This window comes from Rhinichthys klamathensis, unplaced genomic scaffold (assembly GCF_029890125.1).
Source record: "Rhinichthys klamathensis goyatoka isolate OS25496 unplaced genomic scaffold, OSU_Roscu_1.1 h1tg000259l_1, whole genome shotgun sequence".
NCBI classification, from domain to species: domain Eukaryota; kingdom Metazoa; phylum Chordata; class Actinopteri; order Cypriniformes; family Leuciscidae; genus Rhinichthys; species Rhinichthys klamathensis.
The window spans coordinates 1836522-1859672 of NW_026606781.1; the positions used below are offsets into that span (position 1 = coordinate 1836522).

General features: G+C 37.0%; 1 protein-coding gene and 1 long non-coding RNA gene across 2 annotated transcripts; one reads left to right on the plus strand and one right to left on the minus strand.

Moving 5' to 3' along the window:
• Nucleotides 1–9523: 9523 nt before the first annotated feature.
• Nucleotides 9524–14565, minus strand: LOC130101604 (uncharacterized). The gene is made up of 3 exons (XR_008809008.1): nt 14044–14565; nt 12654–12798; nt 9524–10119 (listed from the first exon to the last, which is right to left on the minus strand). It is a non-coding gene; the product is annotated as an uncharacterized LOC130101604 (long non-coding RNA).
• A 4146-nt stretch (nt 14566–18711) lies between these two features.
• Nucleotides 18712–21026, plus strand: ier5l (immediate early response 5-like). Its single transcript, XM_056267415.1, has one exon. It carries the CDS (start codon nt 18889–18891, stop codon nt 19795–19797), a length of 909 nt encoding a protein of 302 aa, XP_056123390.1. The 5' UTR covers nt 18712–18888; the 3' UTR covers nt 19798–21026.
• The last annotated feature ends 2125 nt before the right edge of the window (nt 21027–23151 follow it).

The following is a 23151-nucleotide window of genomic DNA, read 5'->3' on the forward strand; positions in this document are numbered from 1 at the left end:
ATTAGCACAGAGTTAATCTTGTTGTTTTTGTTTTTTACAATGATAAAGGGGACAAAAATGTGCATCATGATGATAATGAATAGATTTAAATTGAAACATATTGATGATGAAAATATGACAAGAAAAAAAATAGTACCACAAGATATTCATAATGAGATGTTTTCGAAGAAGAAAAATCGAGAAACAAATATTGTTGGACAATGAAAAACTAAAGCCTCAAGAATTCACAACATAGTGTACTCATGATGGAATTTCAAAATTCATATTTTCACAAGTTCTCACGTTAGAAATTTGGGGTCAGTAACATTTCTTTTGTTTTTAATTAAGCAATTATTTGTATTCAGCAAGGATGCATTATATTGGTCAAAAGTGTCAGTAAAGACTTTTGCATTGTTACAAAAGATTTCTATTTTAAATAAATGTTTTTCTTTGAACTTTCTATTTATCAAAAAATATATATCTTGAAATAGTGCATCACGTTTTCCGCAAAATATTCAAATAAATGTTACTTGAGCACCAAATTTTTACATTAGAATGATTTCTGAAGGATCATGTGACACTGAAGACTGGAGTAATGATGCTGAATTCAGCTTTGCCATTACAGGAATAAATACATTTTAAAATATACTACAATAGAAAACGAATAAATGCAGACCATAAGAAATATCTTCTAAAAACACTAAACAATCTTACTGACCCCAAACTTTTGAGAAGTAGTGCAAATATTGACTAAATGTATATATTTTCATCAAAAAGCAAAAACTGTAAAAATGAACAGTGCCCTGGGTTGTCTGGTACCGGTCTAATCTACTAAATCTTATACTAGATAACAGGAGAAAGAACAGAAATTTTGATCAGAAGCTCATCCATACCTCATACCACAAGCTACTAAGTTTTTAATCAAGACAATCACCTGAAGTTTTAGTTCTCAATAGGTTCTGCTGCATGACTTTTCAATTTCTCTTATAATTATCCATTCAAAATGAGAAAAAGGTAGTCCAGGTCAGGATGGATGTTTCTTAGTGGAAATTATACTACAGATCGGTGTTCTCCAACGAATGGTGATTAGGCCTGAGATTAAAGACAGAGAATGAGCGTGGACCGAATGAATTAAATGGAAATTAGAGTAGAAGACTAGTACACTAGGGTTAAGGGTCAGATGAAATTTTATTAATTTGGATTTTGGACATTTATATTCAGATTTAGATTAATTTAGATGATTTGATAACGAGTCTTTCATTATATGCCAGCATTTGTCAGATAACTGGTGTTTTGTCTGGGCACAGTTGGAGGGGTGGGGAGCTGGGGTTTACATGTAGGAGGATAGTAAACATATTTTATCACTCACTGAAGCTCACAGGCTGTAAATCAGGATCTGTGCTGTATCGCTCCTCATCTCTGGCTTGTAAAATGGATTAATAAGACCTGCCCCTTCTTATGAGTGCCACACACACACACACGCTCACATGTACCTTGTGTGAAACAGACAAAACATTTCCTCTGTAATTTGTAGCTCTCAGTCAGTGGCGTAGGTTTGATTTTGAAATTGGTGGGGACGGGGACATCAATATTTAATATATTTAAAGTTTTGATCGAAAATATTGCTAGGGATATATCAGTGTCACTGGATATTGGTAGGGACATGTCCCTAGCGTCCCTACTAAATTCTACGCCCCTGCTCTCAGTACATTATCATTTTATAATTGCTTCTGGCTTTGTCAATTGTGATTAGCAGGTGGTGATTTTGCCAAGTAAGACATATTTTGTTGATCCTGAAACAACATTCCTGTCCCGAAAATTTAGTCCTAAACTTATCCCTAAACCAACCCTTCACTTTTCCCAAAAATCAGAGGGAAATGATAGGTGAATAACACTGATGTAGAAGCGCCTAACCCTTGTAAGCCTAAACTTGACATGAACTGTAAACTTGTCCTTCAAATCTGATTAGTTGATTGGAATGTTGTTTCAGGATCAACAAAGATGTTGACCCCGGAACATGTTGTACTTGGTGAAATCACAATACCGTAAACAGGTAAACGTTAAGATCATAAGATGCAAATGTACACTCTGCGATTTGCTAAATGTATAAATGGTATACCTCCATCCATCCAAGTAACCTCAACACACAATTGTGCAATACAAAATATCTCCTCTGTACAAAAAATTGTAGCAATCTTTTGTAGCTCATGTAACTCAAGCTGCTAAGATAGTTTAAAAAAAACTATTTATATTGCACAAATAATAAAAATACTACGGATGGATGGACATGAAATATTATATGGCTGGAACACTGTACCAGTCAGAAGCCAGAACTGGAACTATGTGTTTTATAATATATATTTTAATAGTGTATATTGAAGATTATAATTATAGTGTAATAATTTGAAGATACTCGCACATGCACACAGTTAAACTGCATTATTTTGCATTAACTCTCTATAACCTTATAATGTAGCTAAAATGGCTAATTCTTGAAATTATTCATATTTACTTGAATTTGACTTGGTTTTTTTAAAGTAATATTTTCCCACTAAATAGATGTGGTCTGAAAGCTATTTCTAATACAGAACATCTTACTTTAAACATAAACACAAATATTTGTACACAAAATCGTGAATTACAAAAAATATAAAATCCAGATATTTTAACTATCATTTTTCACTTTATGGTTGAATTCTCAGAAAGTAACACAGAGACTCATGTGTTGCTCTTCTGTACTCGCACAGTGATTATGCCAGTCATATCATAAAGGAGCAGAAGCCAAATCCTTCTACATACTGTGCCTGCACTGCATTCTACCAGACAAGATACATTTCAACATATTTGGCTGCTGGAGTGTTAAAAAAAACTATGAAGCTACAAACATGCAGATTTTAACCATTATAGTTGCAACATACACTTTCGAATACATAGATAAGTTATATTTGTAAAGCAAAAATGCAAAAAAAGAGAAAAAACATGATATTTGTTTGCTATTTGCTCACTTTAGAAGAAAATTTCAAGATTGTTTAAATGTCATTTTTACAGCTGTAGGTAAAAACTAATCTAACCTCCTTCAAAGCGTTTGCGTGTGCAATCACTGTTTAAAAGACACCATCATCAATCTGCCACTGGAGGCACCAAAGTCACTGCATCTACAGTGTGTGTGTAAACACCTGACACGTCCTTGAACACATACACACACACAGAAACATATATATATATATACAGACGACTGTAATGGGAAAATAGCAAACTTTTTAAATGCACATCAACACAGATGAATTTACTCAGAAGAACAAAAAAGCAGTAGAGGATGTCAAGATGAAAAATAACATGGACAGCTGATTGATTTACTTCATTTACCAAGGTCCATTTAGAACACAAATAGATACGTTTGCAAATGTCTTGTTTTACTGTCTTGGCTTTAGACAGTTGAATATCAGAAAGGAATCTCTCAGTAAATGGATACACTCACCGGCCACTTTATTATAGGGTATGGGGGCAAACGGATATTTTCTCTTTTTGGACCATTCTTTATAAACCCTAGAGAAGGTTGTGTGTGAAAACCCCAGTAGACTAGCAGCTTCTGAAGTCCTCAGACCAGCCCGTCTGGCAGCAACAACCATGCCACGTTTAAAGCACTTAAATCACCTTTCTTCCCCATTCTGATGCTCAGTTTGAACTTCAGCAGATCTTCTTGATCATGTACATGCCTAAATGCACTGAGTTGCTGCCATCAAATTAGCTGATATTTGCGTTGACGAGCGGTTGAACGGGTTGGGTTTATCTATAAAGTGGGCCGGTAAGTGTATTTAAAGGCATCTTTGAATAGATAAAACACAGACATTCAAGCACACAGATGCAATGGCTGTCTGCTATTGATTTTAGATCCCCTGATGCTGTCAGTTGGCAAAAACATCCTCTAAGGCCACACCTCCTGAATCTAACAAGTAAACTGAGACCTATACCATGTGTCATACAACAATGAGGTATCCTGGGGAAGTCTTTGTCTTCTATGAGGACAGTAGGATAGAGTGACCCATAGGCCCCGGGCTACGCGAGGGTGTGGCAGAGCTCGGGAAACAATGCTAGAAGTTGTTGGTCAGGTACTGCAACCAAAAACAAAACACTGGATCTTTCTGAGTAAAAGTCAAATGTGCTAATGTAAATGTTTTTATCCAAAGCAACTGACAGCGAGTTCAAGATATAAAGTGTATGAGTTTAAGTGAATCTATCCCATGACTTCAGAACTATTACCAACAAGTTCTTCCAGAGGAACTGAAGGATATATTTGTTTCAAAATGTACAGTTGTACAAATGTATAGTATTTACAGTACTGTTCATGTATGTGTATGTGGTCAGTAAGAGGGTTTTTTTTCTTTTTAAAGAAATTATTACTTTTATTCAGTAATGACACATAATCAAAAGTCACAGTTAAAACATTTATATTGTTACAAAATATGTGTACAGTATTTTAAAGAAATGCTGTTCTTCTAAACATTCTATTCATCAAATAATCCTGTAAAAAAATGTATCACGGAAATTCAGAAAAATATTAAGCAGTTTTCAACATGGATAATAATAACAAATGTTTCTTGAGCAGAAAGAATGATTTCTAAAAGATCATGTGGCACTGAAGACAGCTCAAAATTCAGCTTTGCCATCACAGGACAGGACTAAATCTTGAAATGTATTAAAATAGAAAACAGTTCTTTTAAATTGTAAAAAAATATGTTACAATAGTACTGTTTTTAATGTATTTTTGATCAAATAAATGCAGCCTTATGAGCATAAGATCTTCTTTCCAAAACATGGATATAAATCTTTCCGACCCCAAATTTTTGAAAGGTAGTTTATATATATTTACATTTTCATGGAATACTTGAACTCCTATATCTCCAGCTTTTATTTATCAAACCTTACAGTATTCCCGTGGCGTAGTGGTAAACGCTTTCACACATTGAGCTGGTGTGGTCATATGGGTGACACAAATTAAAACCTGGCTTGATATACTTCCAGTTTTCTGAAAAACATGACAACAGAGACTACAAAAATATCTATGAATGTTGTGGTGGAAAAAATATTAACAATTTCAAATTCTGCTAATTATTTGTCAAATAATTTCACTTGTGTGGATATTATACTTTTAAAGATATTTTGAAAATTGAAAAATATATATGTTTAAAAGCACCGTAGAGAAGAAGGAGAGCCAGATGAAGGAGAACAAGCCAGAGCAGAGTCCTTGAGTCTGTTGCTGGATCCGTCAAGGGCTTGCTCATACCTGTATCATCTTCAGTCCTTGCTGCACACCTGGCCGGGCCTCCCTTTTAGTTGTCTCCTAGACACGACACAGCATGCATATTTGTGTGTGTTAGACAGAGAGAGTGGGAGGTCTTCAAGTAATAATGTGCTAATTTCTTTAAAAGGGACATTCCCACTTTCCCACATTAATCAAGTGTCTCATTAATAGACATAAAGCACCATGTAAAGCCAGAAACTACAATGACTTTAAAAGTTTGTAATACAATATTGAAAACTGAGCTGTTGGTTTGAAAGGTTTTCTGGTACTGAGATACAATGAGAAAGCGTAGCTTGGTAGCATAGCTATTCTCTGAGAAAGTAATTAAAACAAGCAGAAGCCTTCTGACAATTTGAGAGTCAAGCTGGACCTCTAGTGTTTCTCACAAAAAACAAGAGTAAAGTTTTTCTCATTCTCTCTCTCTCTGTCTCCACCGAAGCCCCTCCTGGTGGGAGGGGTAACCCCCCCGTGTCAGACTTCAAAGAGGAGACTGAGCTCCTCTTGCATTCATTTCAGTCCACCAGCTTAACCACCGAGTTCAAACAGCTCACCCACACCCTGTGAGCTGAGGACTGGAGGAGCTGCACACAGCACAGAGGCAGACACTAGCAGATACATGCACACAAAAGGCACAAACACACAAACTTTCATGCACAAACTTGCACAGAGCTTCATAATAATGTTCAGAGACATTTATGAATGCAGTCTTTCCAAACTTTCTCCTGAAATTGCTATGGAAAACTTCATGGTAGTAATTTTCATTCTTCCCCATATCCAAGACAGACTCTGCTGTTCGACCTAATTTTCGGATAGACTACTGCAGTTTCAAATAACCTGCTTTCTATTTTAACATATTTAAAAAAGTCATTTATTCCTGTGATGCCAACGCTGAATTCATTACTCCAGTCTTTAGTGTCACATGATCCTTCAGGATATAAAAGAAATAGTTCTGGTCCTGGCTTCTGATTGATCAATCCAACGTTTCAGTCATGCTTAAATCAACTATATAGTAACAGTTACGGTGTGGAAAAAAACTGTTCGCCATATCACTATGCAGCACTCAGTGTATCACTATTTGATTATTATTATTATGCAAACATGTGACACTATTTACATGTGACTAATACGAAATAACCAAGGCAAACAAACATACATACACACAACAAACATGACAAGTCTATTCTGATAACTGTTTATATATATATATATATGTGTGTGTGTGTGTGTGTCATTATTTTTGTTGCATAGCAATGTTATGTCAGGGACTCTCTTCTAATCTAGCGGAAGGCTGTTACTTAAAGGAATAGTTTTTAAACATTTTGTTTACTCACCCTGAAGACTTTCAGTTTCGAAGTTTCAACTGTTTTTGTCTAAAAAAATAAAATAAGTACCTGGACCCCCTATAGGCTTTCACTGCATGGAAGAACAAAAGTGATTAGGATGTGTAAATTATGACAGAATTAATTTTTTGGGGTGAACTATGCTTTTAAGAATTTGCTTATTTAACAATAAAAATATTCTTAACATTTTATTTTAAACAAATAACACAGTATATTATTTGAGGTGAAACATTTAATGCTTGAAATATTCAAATAGGCTTTACAGGCTTTTATAAAAAAAATAAAAAATAAAAAAAAGATAGACAGCAGCTCTAATATAGCACAATTTTGATTGTCGTCCCTCATTTGAGAATAAGAGCGCTTACTAGTGCTACATTAAGTGCTGACTTCAGTGGAGTACTTACTCTCTGCCCTAGATTCAGGCAACCCACTCTAGAGCTCTATATACAGTCGCAAGCTCTGAGCAAATTGCTTTAGATATTGACACTGTAGAAAAAGGTGAATAACATTTAATTTTGGCAGTCATTTGGGATAAAAAGTGTGCTTCACCTTGAGCATTAGTGACTGTATATCGATGCACGCAACTCTTGTCTATTTCCGATGCGGTCTGGGGTCTTCAGTTCACAGTTTGTCGAATATGTTTACAACAGCATTTTTTTTCTCTCAAATTAAGCTTTATTTAGATGTGGATCAGTCAGAAGGCCTAAAGGGGTAGTTGTTAAAAAGTATAAAAAGCATAAATGATATGTTTCAAGTATCGCATAGTTTTGTACTCTTCGCAGAACAGAACGAGACGCACATTATTAACAAGAACTTTGCAAACTCTGGGAGATTTTCTCTAGGAGACTTGGAAAGTACCCGCTCCCTCCCTTTTCTCCCCCTCTTCTTCGTGAGAGAGAGCATGTGTGTTCGATTAACATTTGCCGGAGTATTTGTTTATGGAGTGCTCTCTCTCTCTCGCTATGGCCCCACCCCTGGAATTCCGGGTGTTCCATATTTCCCGAACATGGTTCAGGAATTCTCTGACCTGATTCCACCAACTCCAAGACCTCGTCTCACATTTTCTCTGTTTAAAGCGCCACATTTATATAAATATACACAAATATATAACATTTAGCATTTCTGCTAACAAAGGGAAAGACCCAAATTTACAAAACTATTTTCAGGGTGAAAAAAAGTCTGAAACACAACTATGCTGTCTGCTTTTGACCCCCCTCCCCTCTCTTTCTTTCCGTCTTCCTCTCTCTACTTCTCTCAGCAGACAAACATGTCTCGTTAATCCTCTTGGCTTTCATAACTATGAACAGGAAATGCTTCTTTTGCACTAGACACATCGCTGGATTTTAACATTTCGGTCCTCTCAAAAATAAAGGCCTAAAACCATTCATTTATTTTTATATAATCAATTACCACTCTTTATATTTAAAAAAAGAACCTGCTGACATGTGGATAAAGTCACTGCTATAAAACTAAAAGAAAAATGGCAAAAGGCTGTTTATATCCCTTAGATGTCCTTTTTTCTGCCTGCCATTTAAAGGGGTCATGAATTGAGAATTTCAAAATTCCCTTGATCTTTTGGATATGTAAGAGGTCATTGTGCTATAAAAACACCCTGTAAGTAGTTCAAAAACAGAATTTAATAAAAACCAAGCTCTAAAAACTACTCATTTTGGATTTTGTCACATTATGACGTAATAGTGCAATGAAAGACCGCCTCTGCAGAATCAGATCAACGACCTATTTCTACATTAGTGATGTAGTGATTAGTTTCCCAAGTGTGGGTATCTGCAGGTTGGAGTTATGGGCGTGACGAAAGGTAGGGGCGTGGATAAAGGTCTTTATCATTGGTCCAAAAAATGTCTGTCAGGGTGTGGGGTAGGGTTAGGGGTTAGTTTCTGTTGTAGAAATTCAACTTTCGGCACGCCCATTACCTCGACCTTAAGCTATCCCTGTCTCGCCTTTCATGCAACAGAGTAGATCTAAATATATGCTATAATCAACATTTTTCACGATTAGTTAAAGGTACACTGAAGTGCTTTGAAACGTGCAGCATTATTCAATGTGTTGATGTAACACTAAAACAGGAAGACAGGGTGGGACATATCGAACAGCTCCACCCCTTTTTTTAAATTGCCAATAGCGTTTAGTTTATATCACAGCTTGGCCAGAGCCGTTGATGAAAAAGTTGTAAAAAAAAAATCTTACAAAAGCTCCATATTGCTTTAAAATATAGCATTCTGTGCAGAATTCAAATGGGTCCATTACGTTTACTGGTCTGCGCCGACTCACATATGATCGGCTCTGTGCTATCGTGTCTCTGCACCAGAGCAAACTGTGTGCGGCTGCGGCGGTTCACTTGACACTAACGTGAAACCAGACTTCATTCACCTCAATGGAAAGCATATTTACACTGTCTGAATTGTTCCTTTTCCCCTATAAAGTGCACCGTGTGCCATTCACCATGTAGAAAATAGTAAATGTGTGAACAAGTGACCAATTTTAGCCGCAGCTTCAGCGTCTATTTATAATGTAGTGGGCGGGACGCTGTAGATTTTAGAGAGCATTTGATTGGACAGAAAATCTGATGAGAAGCTGAAGTGCAGAATGATGTCATCAAAATCATTGATCCATTTTGGCGGAAGTGAGAGACTGTAAGTTTTGAATGCTTATATCTTCTAAATGCGAATTTTGTCATTGTTTTATAGCACACTAGCTTATAGATTATGCCAACGCTTATAGATAAGGCTAACATATTCGTACTAAATGCCAAAAAAAAATCGATTTCATGGGGACTTTAATCTCGACTGCTATAAGTTCCACATGTAATACTTAGTTCATAATCAAAGATGTTAGCCAATGGGCGTTTAAATTAAAGTCTCACAGCAGACACGCATCTAAAAGCTAAAATAAGGGTAGAAATGACCTTTTATTTCTAAATTATGGCAATTTTTTAACATTTTAAGTGAACTTCAGAAAACATTATAAAATGTTTTTCTTTTTTTAAATGCAGTTCATGACCAGCATGTCATTAACATTTCAGTCATCTTTCAAATATTGACCTGAAACTGATGAGGGACAATAATTGGAGTCAAAGCAATCTAAAAAAAAAAAAAAAAATTACATTCAAAAATTATTAAGAAACAGTCTGTTTAACTTAAAAAATAATTTCATCATAATTCAACCAATTGTTGCCTATACAAACACTCTCTCAATTCCCCCCTCACTCGCCTTCTGTAAGGTAACAGCCATATAATACTGACCAAGAGAGTGACAGAGTGGACACCAGTAGAGGGAGTGTATGAAGAGTTGACTGCACATGTAACTAACCCATACGCCACTTCCTGAGAAGAGTTTCCTCAGTACAGAGACACTCCCGTCCCTACAGCGGCTCATGATGCATCCAGCAGCAACCAAAACTGCAAGTTTCTGAAGGAGAGCAGGCCACTTTTGTTTTGCGTTACAAACATACTGCTGTACATCTGAGCTTGTGTGCGTAGCCTATAAGAAGACACAAAGAACATATGAGAAACAAAAGAAAATGTTTACTAATATAGAAAACACATGCAGTCTGTTTAGACTGAAAATCTAAATTCTCATGTAAGATGAATAATGTTCATAACGTTTTCAGACTGTGAAATTATGTATTCTCATAAACATATGATACAAATAAAAAAATATATTAAAAAAGCTGGCATAAATCGCAAGATGCAATTTCTAATTTACATTATCTTGTCTAGGATTATTTTAATTAAATAACCGTTTATTTCTATATAATCGATTTTAAAACCCTTTTTATTTTTAATAAAGAACCGGCTGACATGTGGATACATTTACTGCTATAAAAGAAAAATAAATATTCTGTTTATATCTCTTCTATTTCCTTTTTTGGCCGTTTGAGCATGTCATTATTGGCAGAGCTGATTTGATGCTTGCATTTTCAGGGGGAAATTGTTAGTTGTAATATTTCACTCTCTCTCTCTCTCTCTCTCTCTCTCTCACACACACACACACACACACACACACACACAGCGGTCTAAGCACTTCAAGGAGAAATGGGCCCTCTGCAGGAGAGCATTAGTAGGCGAACCTCGAAATCAACGCTAAGTGTCACCACGGCACCAGCCATTGGATTCATGACGCACACAAGCTGAAGGATAAAAATAAGGCACAAGCTACACTCTTGAGAATGCCTATGTACCTGACACTTCCACGGGCGCTCACTTTTCTGTGGAAACGGACTGATACGAATTTCAGTATGGAGAAAGGAAAAACATTTGCTGCGAATTCGCTCATATGCTTCTAAAGTAGTGCGCGCTGCAGCACAACCTCTCTGTCTTCCGATGTCACCCTGCAGCGCGCACACGTGGGCGAGCCCGCGCAAGCTCTGTTGAGCTGGAGGGAGGAGTAGGCACGCAAGTCAAACATGCATCCTGAGTCTGACATATGGAACATTTAACTTATGTCGCTACCGGACTATAGAACGTAATTTATTTAGAATAATATATTTTATTAAATATTTTAAGACCCAATTCTACGATATGCTTGCTCTCCTGTCGTTTAAAAAAAAGAAAAATGTGCGTCCTTCACCTAAAATAGCCCGGTAACTGTTAGCCTACATGTAAACATTTAACGTTAATATGGAACATTTTAAATAGCCTACTTAAATTATATATGGTTTTGTTTTGTTTTGTTTACTTGCTTATATTATAGGCCTACTAAATTATTTTGGTTGAATTCCACGTGAATGCGTCCGTGCGCGGGTACCAATGTCCATATCCACCTAGAAGCCATCAAACACGCACCCCCCTTCGACTGTAGAGGGTAGTGAGGAGAATAATTTCTGGCACTGTGAGACGCAAAACTACAGCCGTGTTTAAGTCTCAGTTTAAATGAAACCAGATGATATTCTACCTAAAGTAAAAAATACTACAAAGTCTTTGTGCATTTTTAAAATCCTTCGGGTCGTTATGTGCACTTTGGTCTGAACCAAGTCTGTCATTCATGTTAAAATCAATGAAATTGATTACCAGATCAAGGACAGAGCCAAAGAAAACCCCTATTTCTAGCCTTTAAGATGGTTGTTGTTTTTCCACGGTGCACACATAGTCTTCTGAGTTACTAAATTCTGAAATAAAGGATACAGATCTTGGACTTAATGAAATGTACGCACATAAACTTTTGAAAATATAAATTATAGAAAACAATTTACATTTTGTAGAAATTCCTGCTCTCTGGAACATATTGACAGCTCTGAAAAAAACTCGTATGGATGATTTCTGCTCATTTTTCTATTTTATTCAATTAAATTTGATTAATTTGGTATGTGATTGACAGATGTTTTGATGCATATAATCTGATACAAAATCATAATTCCTTAGCCACAAAAATATCAAGAGTAACTTCAAAGATAAAACGGTAATGCTTTACAATAGGGTTTCATTAGTTAACATGAACTAATAATGAACTGCACTTCTAGCATTTATTAATCTTTGTTAATGTTAATTTCAGCATTTACTAATACATTATTAAAATCAAAAGTTGCATTTGTAAACATTAGTTATTGCACTGTGAACTAACATGAACAAACAATGAACAGCTGTATTTGTTATTAACTAACTTTAACAAAGATTAACAAATACAGTAACAAATGTATTGCTCACTGCTAGTTCATGTTAGTTAACACATTAACTAATGCTAACAAATGAAATGAAATGTTATTGTACAGTGTTACCGATAAAACTAAAAAGAAATTAAACACCATATGTTGTTTGAAGAAACCACGTAACATTTAATAGCTAGGTTATGGGACTACTAGTAAAATACTACTAAACTCATTTGACTTAAAATGTAATTAAATAAAAGATAGCAGGACAGCAATAATGTTGTGCATTCTTTACAAAAAATATGAGCAAATACCTAAATACTATGTGTGTGTGTTTGTGCTGTGTTGGAGATAAAAAGAGCAAGAAAAAAAGAGTTTGTGTATGTGTGTGTGTGTGTGTGTGTGTGTGTGTGTGTGTGTGTGTGTGTACCTGTGTGAGGGAGAGATACAGCTCCCTCTTTCTTTCATTCTCTGTATCTCTCCAGTTCCCCTCCCCTCACCCCCATCCCTTTGGTGAAGAGTGAACACACCCTCGGTCCGTGGCATGCAGATGAGTCTCAACAGGTTACAGGAAGCTGAAATTCCAGAAGAGCTAGAAAAGCTCAGACAGGAGAGGCTGCTCAGGGAGTTCATTTGTCACATATGACATCAACTCTCAAACATTTCTTAAGAAAGTCGTTGATTCTACAAAAAAACAACAACAACGACCTACCTGCTACCTTGTGCATTGCAAAAAGGGCTCTTTATTTTTAATGAATTAGATCATTAAATGTGTTCGGTGTATTTATTGCCATATATATGAGAATAGTATTAGCCAGCCTGAAAAGAGCCTGACCATTTCAACCCAGCGTATTTCACAACTAATTCATGTTTTTAACTCTGTATTTAGGCTATATAGTCTATATAAATGGCGTTACTTTATCTAGGTTAGTGAAAATAATCACATAATGGGTTTACCCTGCCTTATATATCACGTATGTTCATATTATCAAATTTTCTTGCAGAACTAATGCAAATGGAAATTGTCCGATAGACTCTGGAGGAAAGCAGGCTACTTTCCGACCGTTAACTCAGCCTGCTTTACGGGAATAGAAACATGCGGGGAGATACAATCATTACCATGGAAACCAATCTTGCCTGAGGAGGATGGGGATGGGGAGGTCAGGACAAGTGGTTGCCTTGGAAACCGCACACATTGCTCACGCTCAGAGCCCTCCCTTAGCGGGCTGACGTGTTGCAAAGGGGGTCGGCGACTTTAATTGGCCGAAATTCAGCCTCTGGGCTTGACACCTCCCTCCCAACACAGTTCGTGCTCTTAAAGGGGAAATAAAATGCAATTTGTGAACCCGGGCTAAAAATACTTCTGCAAAGAATCAGTCAAAAATGTTACATGAATATATGGAATATGCAGTCTTATTTGGTAAGTTGTCGCTGACTGTTGCTCCTGCTCTAGACATCACAAAAAAATGGAAAGTGAATTGCGCAACAGCCAAACGCAGAAGGGACAGCTTGTGTTTAGTAGCAGGCTGATAAAAACTAAAAAAAGACTAAATGTTGGTCTTAAAAACTCTCTCCCACAAGAATGTACAGAGTACTTTCTTATTAAAAACAAAGACCAGTAAACTAATAATCCAACTTGCAAAACGAGATATAGCCTATAGATTAACGTTTTATTTATTCGTCAAGGACGTGAACCGTCACTATTCTCTTAAAAGCGCACTTGAAAACGTGGCCAAATGTAACAAAGCACCAACACACTTAACTCATTTTCGTTTGACAGAACAAAAAAAATAGGCTATCCACAAACAGAAACATCTTACCGTACAAAGCAACATCGCGCTACCGGTAGCTAAATTTAATCTAACAGACATCGATTAAGAAAAATATGTTACAGATCAATGCACTTGCCTCGTGGTTTATTAATTTATGCTTTTTGAGATATGTCAGAATATAACCTACTTTTACCTCATCAGCTTTGTCAGTTAGCCTACTATTGTCAAAAAGATGTCTACTACAATCTAGAACGTATGGTGGCGTCCGACCCTGGGAAATTGCATCTTGCGATTTATGTTAAGTTGATTACTTTGCCTTTAAGTTCACAAGGCATCCATCTGCCAAGCGGGGAAAGCTCCGCCCTGATATTTCACCCACTGGTCCTCCTGCCACCAGAATGCCCGCGAGTGTCCTGAGCAACGCAAATCACACTTCAAATCCCACAATGCTCCTCCAGTGATAAAAGGACTTCAGTGACGCCTCAAGACCGGGGAATGTAGTTTTTCTCACTTTAATTTAGAATGACGTTCATTAAAATTTATATTTAAAAATTCTGTTTATGTCTAAGTTTTTTTCTGATTTGAGTAAGCAGAAAAGAAGAAGAAGAACAACAACAACAAAGGTGAGCATGTACAATGAAGAATTAGAGTAAGTGCTTATGTCAATAGCCTATTAAAGTATCTTTCCGCAGTCCGTCCACATAAAAATTCTCATAAAGTAGCCTAATAGGCAATTTAAATATATAAACCTTTTTTTTAAACACACACAAATTTGTCATACAAACACAAACCTTCAAGGTAAAAGACTGGGATTTGTGATTTTATTCAAATTGAAGTTATTATCCATGCATGGCATTCTAGTAAGTTATTAAAAATCAGTAAGTATTATTTTCAAATACATTGTTGTTGCATGAGCGTGTTTTTGTAATCTTTGTTTTGACCCGACTGAAGGATGTTATTGAGGTAAAGAGCAATCATCTCCTATAGTAGAAAATCAGAAAGAGGTGCTCACCTCAACTAACAAGAAAATAGTAAATCCTACATTTTCTATGAAGCATTTAAAAGACAATTAATTTTCTTTCTGATGATGGAAGTTTATAGCCACACTGACGGTGACCTCTATCACAACTGGAGAGAAAGCATTGACTGATGATTCACGGTCGCTGGAGTATAGGCTAGTGTTTATGCTTCTTCTGTTTACCATATGAGAGGGACATAACAGGATATGTGTTGTAAATAAATGTTTTTATGTCACTGTAAAAGACAGTTACACGACTCATACAGCAGAGCTCTTCAGTTCTACATTGTTCTCAAATTCACCTATAATTTCTGGTGTTAAGATGCAAGAATGTCTTTCCATTCAAGCAAATGTTTATGTGCGGCCAAGATGAACAAACAGTAGTTGAATTAGATACAGGTGAGAAATTAGAAGGTGCTTCCAAATGTTGTTTAGCTTTCATAATTTTTAAGAATTTTAAGCATTGTTATACAAATATACCCATACTCATTCTCACTTTCATATATTTGTAATATATATTATCTCTCTCTTGGTTTGCCAGTTGCAGTACTTGTATAAAATTATTAATAATATTCTTTTTAGCTAATTGAATTACTAGTTATGAAATATAAAAGCTAAATATATCAAATAAAATTTCAAGTTAATGATATGTGAATACATCAGAATCGTTAGTTCTTGTGATGGCTATTTCATTATAAGAATATGAATTTATTCCATTCAAGCAGGAATAGAGCAACTTTGTATTTTTGAGGAAAAAAAAAAGAATCACAACATATAACATGTCCAACTTTTGTTTAGCTTACATTCGACATCTATGCACAAACAGGTTTTTGTTTAAAAACATATTTAAAAAAAACATTTAAATTAATTTAAATTTTAAATTATAATGAAACCTAAATTGATTGAGCTTTAAACATCCATTCATTATCCAACAAAAGCTTTATAAGGCCATTTACACCACAATCACTGAATGTGACACCCTTACTCCACCGCTTAAAACAAAATGTGAGAATGCCTAAACTTTACAACTTAAAACTATATGCCTTTTAAACTTTAAAGCACGATTGTTTGGGGTTTTCGGATGGATGGACGGACGGAACACACAAGGTTGTAAACGTTTGCTTAGACATGTCACTTCTGAAGATACAGTTATGATAATAGGGAATATATAAAATGGTATGACACTAAAAGAGAGGTGAAGCATCTTAATCCCGCTCTATGTTTAGAGGCCCATTAGACAAAATTAGTCTGCATTATAGGACTAATAATCTGCACTCAGTAAATATCTGGGTAGAATTTTGATGTCTTAAACATCCTTTGGCATAATTGGAAATCAACAGGATATAATGTAGCTGTTCTTCCAAAGGTAGAAAGTCTTCTTATTTGCAAATGATTCAAATCACATTGGGTTAATGTGATGAACTCTGCTTGGACACCTATGAAATTGAGGAGAACTGGCTTCATATATCCACCAGAAATTACCCTGCAATTAGATGATTAAAAGTTATTACAAAAATTAAACTTTAGTTTACATCATTTCTTTGCAGATGCCACTTGGTTTGATATTTTGTGTTCTAATCCAATGACATTCACACATTTTAAATGTGTCGTAAGTGTCCAAATAGTAATATGGAGTGGATGGATGCACTGCTTCACAAATGTGTTGCATGAAAGGACCAAATTGACGCCGCAGATTTATTAGTTACAAGTTTTAATACTAAAATTTATTAGCATAAATACATTTTCTGCATTCTTGCATTCTTGGTCTAAAGCAACTTATCTGCATGTATTTCTTTAGTACAAGATATATCTTATCCTTTATGGCTGCATTACAGCAGTTTATTATTAATTAGAGATCATTTTCTAAATCTCTTCTGTATATTATACTGTACCCGCTTTTCTGTGCATTACAAAACCCATGCCAAACCCAACTAAACTATGCTCTAAACATGCAGATTTATATCAATATCACTTCTTATCATTATAAAGATTCCTTCAGATTCAACACAGAAATTATTTTTAAAAAAATTATCTTATTATAAGATTGTAAGTCATAAGCTCAACCTTAAATTGTAAAACGACTTAATTGTCAGTGTCTTTACATGCTGTTTTTTTCCACATTCCATTCTGTCTTTAACACATGACTATAATACTGTTATAAACATTTATGTATCATTTGTGTGTTGGTTACTTGTTTGTGTAAAGAGTTGGGTGTTTTTGGGCAATGTTAAGATGCAGATCTGTAAAATCTGAGTTTGTGTGTGTGTGTGTGTGTGTGTGTGTGTGTGTGTGTGTGTGTGTGTGTGTGTGTGTGTGTGTGTGTGTGTGTGTGTGTGTGTGTGTGTGTGTGTGTGTGTGTGTGTGTGTGTGTGATTGAGTGAGTGAGTGAGTGAGTGAGTGAGAGAGAGAGAGAGAGAGTGAGAGAGTGAGAGAGTGAGAGAGTGAGAGAGAGAGAGAGAGAGAGAGAGAGAGAGAGAGAGAGAGAGAGAGAGAGAGAGAGAGAGAGAGAGAGAGAGCACATTTTTTGACTCGCACAGAACCAAATCTGATATTTAGAAAATGTAACGGTCTGTTTGTTTGTTTTTTGTTCTTGTTTTTTCACATTGTGCAGGTGCACACTGAATTACTAGAGAGGGGCCATTCAGCTTTTCAGAATTTTATTGAGTCAAAGTTGAAAAGTTTGAGTTGAAAGATGGGGAAATATTTTACAGTCCTTTGTGGAAGTTTTTACTTTCTGTCCTGAACCCCAGTAGTTTAACAATATACATGTCATCTGTTGATATGGGATAAATGAACATCTATCAACCAAAGGGTAAATTAATATCTGTAAATATATTTATGAAATGAATTCTCCATAGCATACTTTATTCATCGTCTGTTTTGACTTTCTAAAAATAATATTTAATTCTAACTAAATATCTGTAGTCTTAGATGTTTTTATCATTACTAATATCCTTATCTGGATTATTTGAGATTATTGAAATTCCACATCTTGACATTTTAGATAATTGCATCGTCTTGTATATTTTTATAGGTAATGCATATTTGAGAAACATATAGCCTACAATGTAATAATAAGGCTATAGTTTATATTAGGCTACATAGTATGTTCATTACATTTGCTATGTTTGAGTCTGAATCCTCCATTACATAATGTTTTCCCATTTCACAAAATCCATATGAAATAAAAGCAGGCTATAATATATAAATAGATTTAGTCTACTTATATTTATGATCAATGGTTTAACGTTTCATATGCTATATGGGTTACATGTAAGTTGCAAATGGGTATAATAATGTTCTTAAAATATCTATTGCCAAAAATTAAGTAAAAAGAGTTTTAATGACTGTTAATCCAGAGTGTTTTTCAGTTGTGTCAAATTTACAATGCGTAGTACTTGTTAGCTTATCCTATTTAAAAATACATATATTTTAGTAAATTTGTGTCATATCCTTCAAGTAGTCTCTCCAGCACACATGACAAGAGCACGCACTCCGAAGTACAATGCGCCTCATGAGAACATTCCAGTTTGGTAAAGTCAGTTTGGAATTTGAATAGCACAGAAGAACCGCCTCTCTATGATTGGACGAGATCAAAACCTCTGGGTGGAATTTGCTTGTCACTCAACGATATTCTCAGCCCCTGATTGGCCGAAGGGAAAGTGGGCGTAAAGTTCTTCGCCATATATATACTATGGCAGCAAGCGCAGGCTAATGATTGCCTTCGCTCACACGTTGAGGCAGAAACGACCACGTTCAATGTTTCTCCACAGAGCTGACTTAAGCCTTCGTCCCCGAACGAAATATCGTGATTCTGACTAAAAGAAAGTTAGTTACTTTCGTCAGAGCGGTGGGAAAACATCACGACCCCGACCATGATAAACACCATGGAGTGTGCAGTGGATGCACAAAGTCTAATTTCGATATCATTACGAAAAATCCACAACTCCCGTACGCAGAGAGGAGGAATCAAGCTGCACAAAAACCTGCTGGTTTCCTATGTACTGAGGAACGCCAGGCAAGTCTACATGAACGAGAAGTACGCCGAGATCTACAGGATGCAGCAGTACGAGGAGGTGATGACCGTCTGCAACGAGATCCAGGAGCTGAACCCGCTCGATTTGATGGAGGACTGCGAGGAGCAGACGGGGGACTGCTGCGGCAGCGCGAGCGAGTCAGCGAGCCTCTGCGGCGCGCTCTTGCCCGTCAGTCACCAGGTTCCTCCGGTGCAGCACATCCAGCCCAGCAGCGCCTGCTCGGTGCCCATGGCTCTCCAAAACGAAGAGGTCTGCAAAGCTCCGGATCCCTCGTTCTACCGCAGCTGCTGCGCGGAAGCCTACCCCGTTTCCAACTGTGACTTTTCGCCGGTAAACAACATGCACTGCAACAAAACTACAGTGCTCGATTTGGACACGCATGTCGTTACCACAGTAGAGAACGGGTATTTGCATCAGGACTGCTGCGCTTCGCTCCAACAGTGCTGCCAGGGCGCACAGAGCCCAGCCAAGAAACGCAAGCTTGACTTTGGTTACTACGTGTCCGAGATCGAGGAGGTGCCGGATTTTACGCCGTGCAAAAGAGCGAAATTCGAGGACTCTTCATACGTGTGCACGGAGCATTTGGACACGTCGAACATTTCCAACCTCATCTCGATCTTCGGCTCGGGGTTTACGGGACTGGTGAGCAGACAAGCGGACTTGGAGCAAGCCTTAAACGGACAGTTCTGTAGCAAACAAGCCCTGGCGAGTTTAGGGGCTTGGACGAGAGCTATTGTAGCCTTTTGACTCTGTGGTTAATGCGAATACAGATACTTTATGAAATTGTACAGAGTCTAAGACAAAATGACTTTTATTTTTACAGCAAAGTTATTTAAGCGTTTTTTATTTGGTTTGTTTTTAGTTTCGTTTCAGTGGGGGTGGCGGACAGTGGTTGTAGCCTACCACTTGTGATGTCCTGTCCTTTAAAACAAATGTCGATATTACAGCAAACGTTTTAATACGAAGTTGAATTTCGTTGCCTTAAACCCAACGCAGACTGCTAGCTATGGCCACAAACATGGAAAGTCTCTGAATGTGTCGCTCGTGGATTGTTTCTCTTTTCTCTCCCCTTCCCAGGAACTTTCACAAAGATGTATTGTAAAATAACATTACTAGTCATGTAATGTTGGGAATAACAGGCTGCAAACGGAGAAGCCTACCCACTGCACGCTTATTTCTCACACAAAACACTTTAAGCAGTCGTGTCATATTTTCTTACATTTTAACGACTACCAGTTTACCAGTAGAACAGGCTACTACTACAAGACTATATATCTGAGCTCGTGTTGTTGTTAACGCAGAGCTACAGGAAGAGGACTGGCTTCAACAGACTACATTCTGTAATATCATACAGGGCAATCAAGTAGGCTAACGAAGGTGCAATATATGAACCCCCTCCCTGTCTGAGTTTGTTGTTTTCTGTATTATGAATTGTGCTGTTGAAAGTGGCGAGGACTGGTGCGTTTTGTTGACTGCACTGACTGACCTACAGCTCCAGTTCCTCTGAGTGTGTTTGTAGTTCGCCTATGCCAGTCACCTCATCAACACTGAAAGTTGGGGCCATTAATTAACACTACAACTCCCATAATGCACGCCGTGATTTAATCTGCCAGCCAGGTATTTTTGTTGACTAACCAAGTCTCCAGCATTAGCCATTTCCTGCCCCCTTACTCTCAGAAAAAGTTAAAGCCTTCACAGTAATTCATAATGCCAGCATTTGCTTGGTTTTGTGGGTTTGATTTTATTTTCTACAAACTTAGACCTTTTGTTCTAAAAAGGCAATCTCATAAATTAGCCATACGTCCTCACATTATATAAGCACTATGTGTACTGAATTAAAGACGTTTTCAGACGTATTCTCCATATTTTGTTGGTATTCTTGTATTTTTGTGCATATTAAATTGTATATCACCGGGTAAAACTGTTTTAGAAAGTATTTGTTTAAAATTTATAACCTTAATAAAAAATGAAACTTACTTTGCATTGCCTCTTTTTGTGTGTCTTTTGATAAACCAAGAGTGTCAATTTAAGCTAACATTTAGGCCTCATCTGGTGACAATGAGCTTGACTCAAAGCAATAAAGAAATCTGAAATAAATCTCATCTAACATATCCACAGCAACTGAGGTCATAGTCATTAGCCTATACATTTGCCAATTGTTCCATATAGGCTACTTCACTAATGTTAGTTAGATTTCTAATCAAGGCCAAACTCAATTTATATTTCACTCACAAAAATTATTTCACTCAATGGCTCTCCAAACTGGCAACAACTGTGCATATGATTTTAGATACTAAATAAATATTCTCAGCATTGTTTACCTGTTATATGTCACCTGAAATTTAATTTTAGATAGCCTAGCCTATTTGCCATTAGGCTAACTGTGGGATATTGAACTGTCACCTGTAGGCCAAGAATAAAACAACTAAAGAGAAGGGAAATTATAGGTATAGCCTACACACCATAGATAGAATAAAACAAAGCACGCAATATAGTAAACCTAACGTTACATTTAAAATTAGGGTTTCGCATGCAAAGACCATTACCCATAAAAGCAAACTTTTGCCTGACACACGCGTCACGTCTTATTGGCGGGCACTGTGTTCAAGGCGCGCGCACTTTTTAGCCAGAAACTCTCGCTAAACTTGCAGACTGTGTTATCTCTGCTGTATGCCACATGGTGGTGTTCTTCAAAATCAATGAATGAAGGTATTAGAGCGCCTATGTAGCGGCACCTCGGGCTGACCTCGAATCCGCTGCTCCCTGCAACCCCCTCCACCCCTCCCCTCCCCTCCCTGTCCTCTCCCCGGTCTCTCTCTCTCTCCCTCTCTCATCTCTTGCCGAAACCTCTCGACTCCTCTCAATCTGAGATACCACACCGCAGTACGCCCGACACATCAACGTCCAACATACATAGGCTATTGTCAGGTCGTTGTCTTAGCTGTTTTCGACGAATATAGCTGTTTCGCGCATGCTTAAATCTCGCTAAAACACAGGTAATTCGGTCGCGCGGTAGTCTATGTTTACTACATTACGACGAGGCGTTTAAAACCGTTCAAATACGTTCTAGCTTGGTTTGTAATGCGACGAACACGTCTTAGAAATAACTGAATGATTCAACAAGGTTAAATAGATGTCGGCTTAATGAGTGTGAAAGTTATATTTGAACCCGTTTGTTTGTTTTGTTCTGAATACGCTCATATTAGGGGAAATGTGTCAGTGCTAACGTTACCAAATCTATTTTTATAAAAAGACCGTTTGTATATTCGTTTAATTTTTGACAGCCGATGTAGGCTACTATAGTCTGTGGTGTGTGGCGAGCTCCTCCTCGTGGCAGACGCGGGAAACGCTACCATGGAGAGCGCGCGCACGAAACGAATGCAGATTTTCTCATTTTACGTGATGGAAGGATCCATGCGCTGTCAATTACACACGCACACTGAATCTTCCACATAGATAGCACGTGTTTCATTAGCCGGTAGACGTGATATATATACTAAATACGCCTCTATTTACACTCTCCTAAATGAGCAGCCTTGTGAAACGGGCTCAGTGGTAACATCAAATGTTAATGAAGACAAAAGGCACGACTTTAATCTTATCTTATCTCAACTGCGCCTGTTTAACTCAGCAGTGGAGCCTGCGTGAATACAACTGAATAGAAACGGGCGAGGCGGTCCGGCGGATGGGTGATGATGGGGGTAAATTCGACATGAGTTCATGTCAATAACTCAGCAAGCTGTGCGTGGCTTCACAGTGGGGAGACTGGACTATAGTGACTGGACAGATGCTGAATTTGCCAACCACTGAAAATGACTCAACTAAAAAAAATACAGAATGTGAATCGGCCTTTCCTGCGTGTAGGTCTTGTGGAGCACTTTGTAGATTAAAAAAACCCCCAAAGAATCTAATTTGCTTCAGAAAACACCTTATTTTATATAACAAAATTACATAAATACACCGGTGTTGAAATATGTTTTGTTTTTTTAATTCAACATCAACATTTATGTTAAAATGCACATATATATCTATATAATAACCATTTACCCCAAAATCATGGGGTCCAAAATCAAAAGATCTCTACATATCTTTTTCTTTATA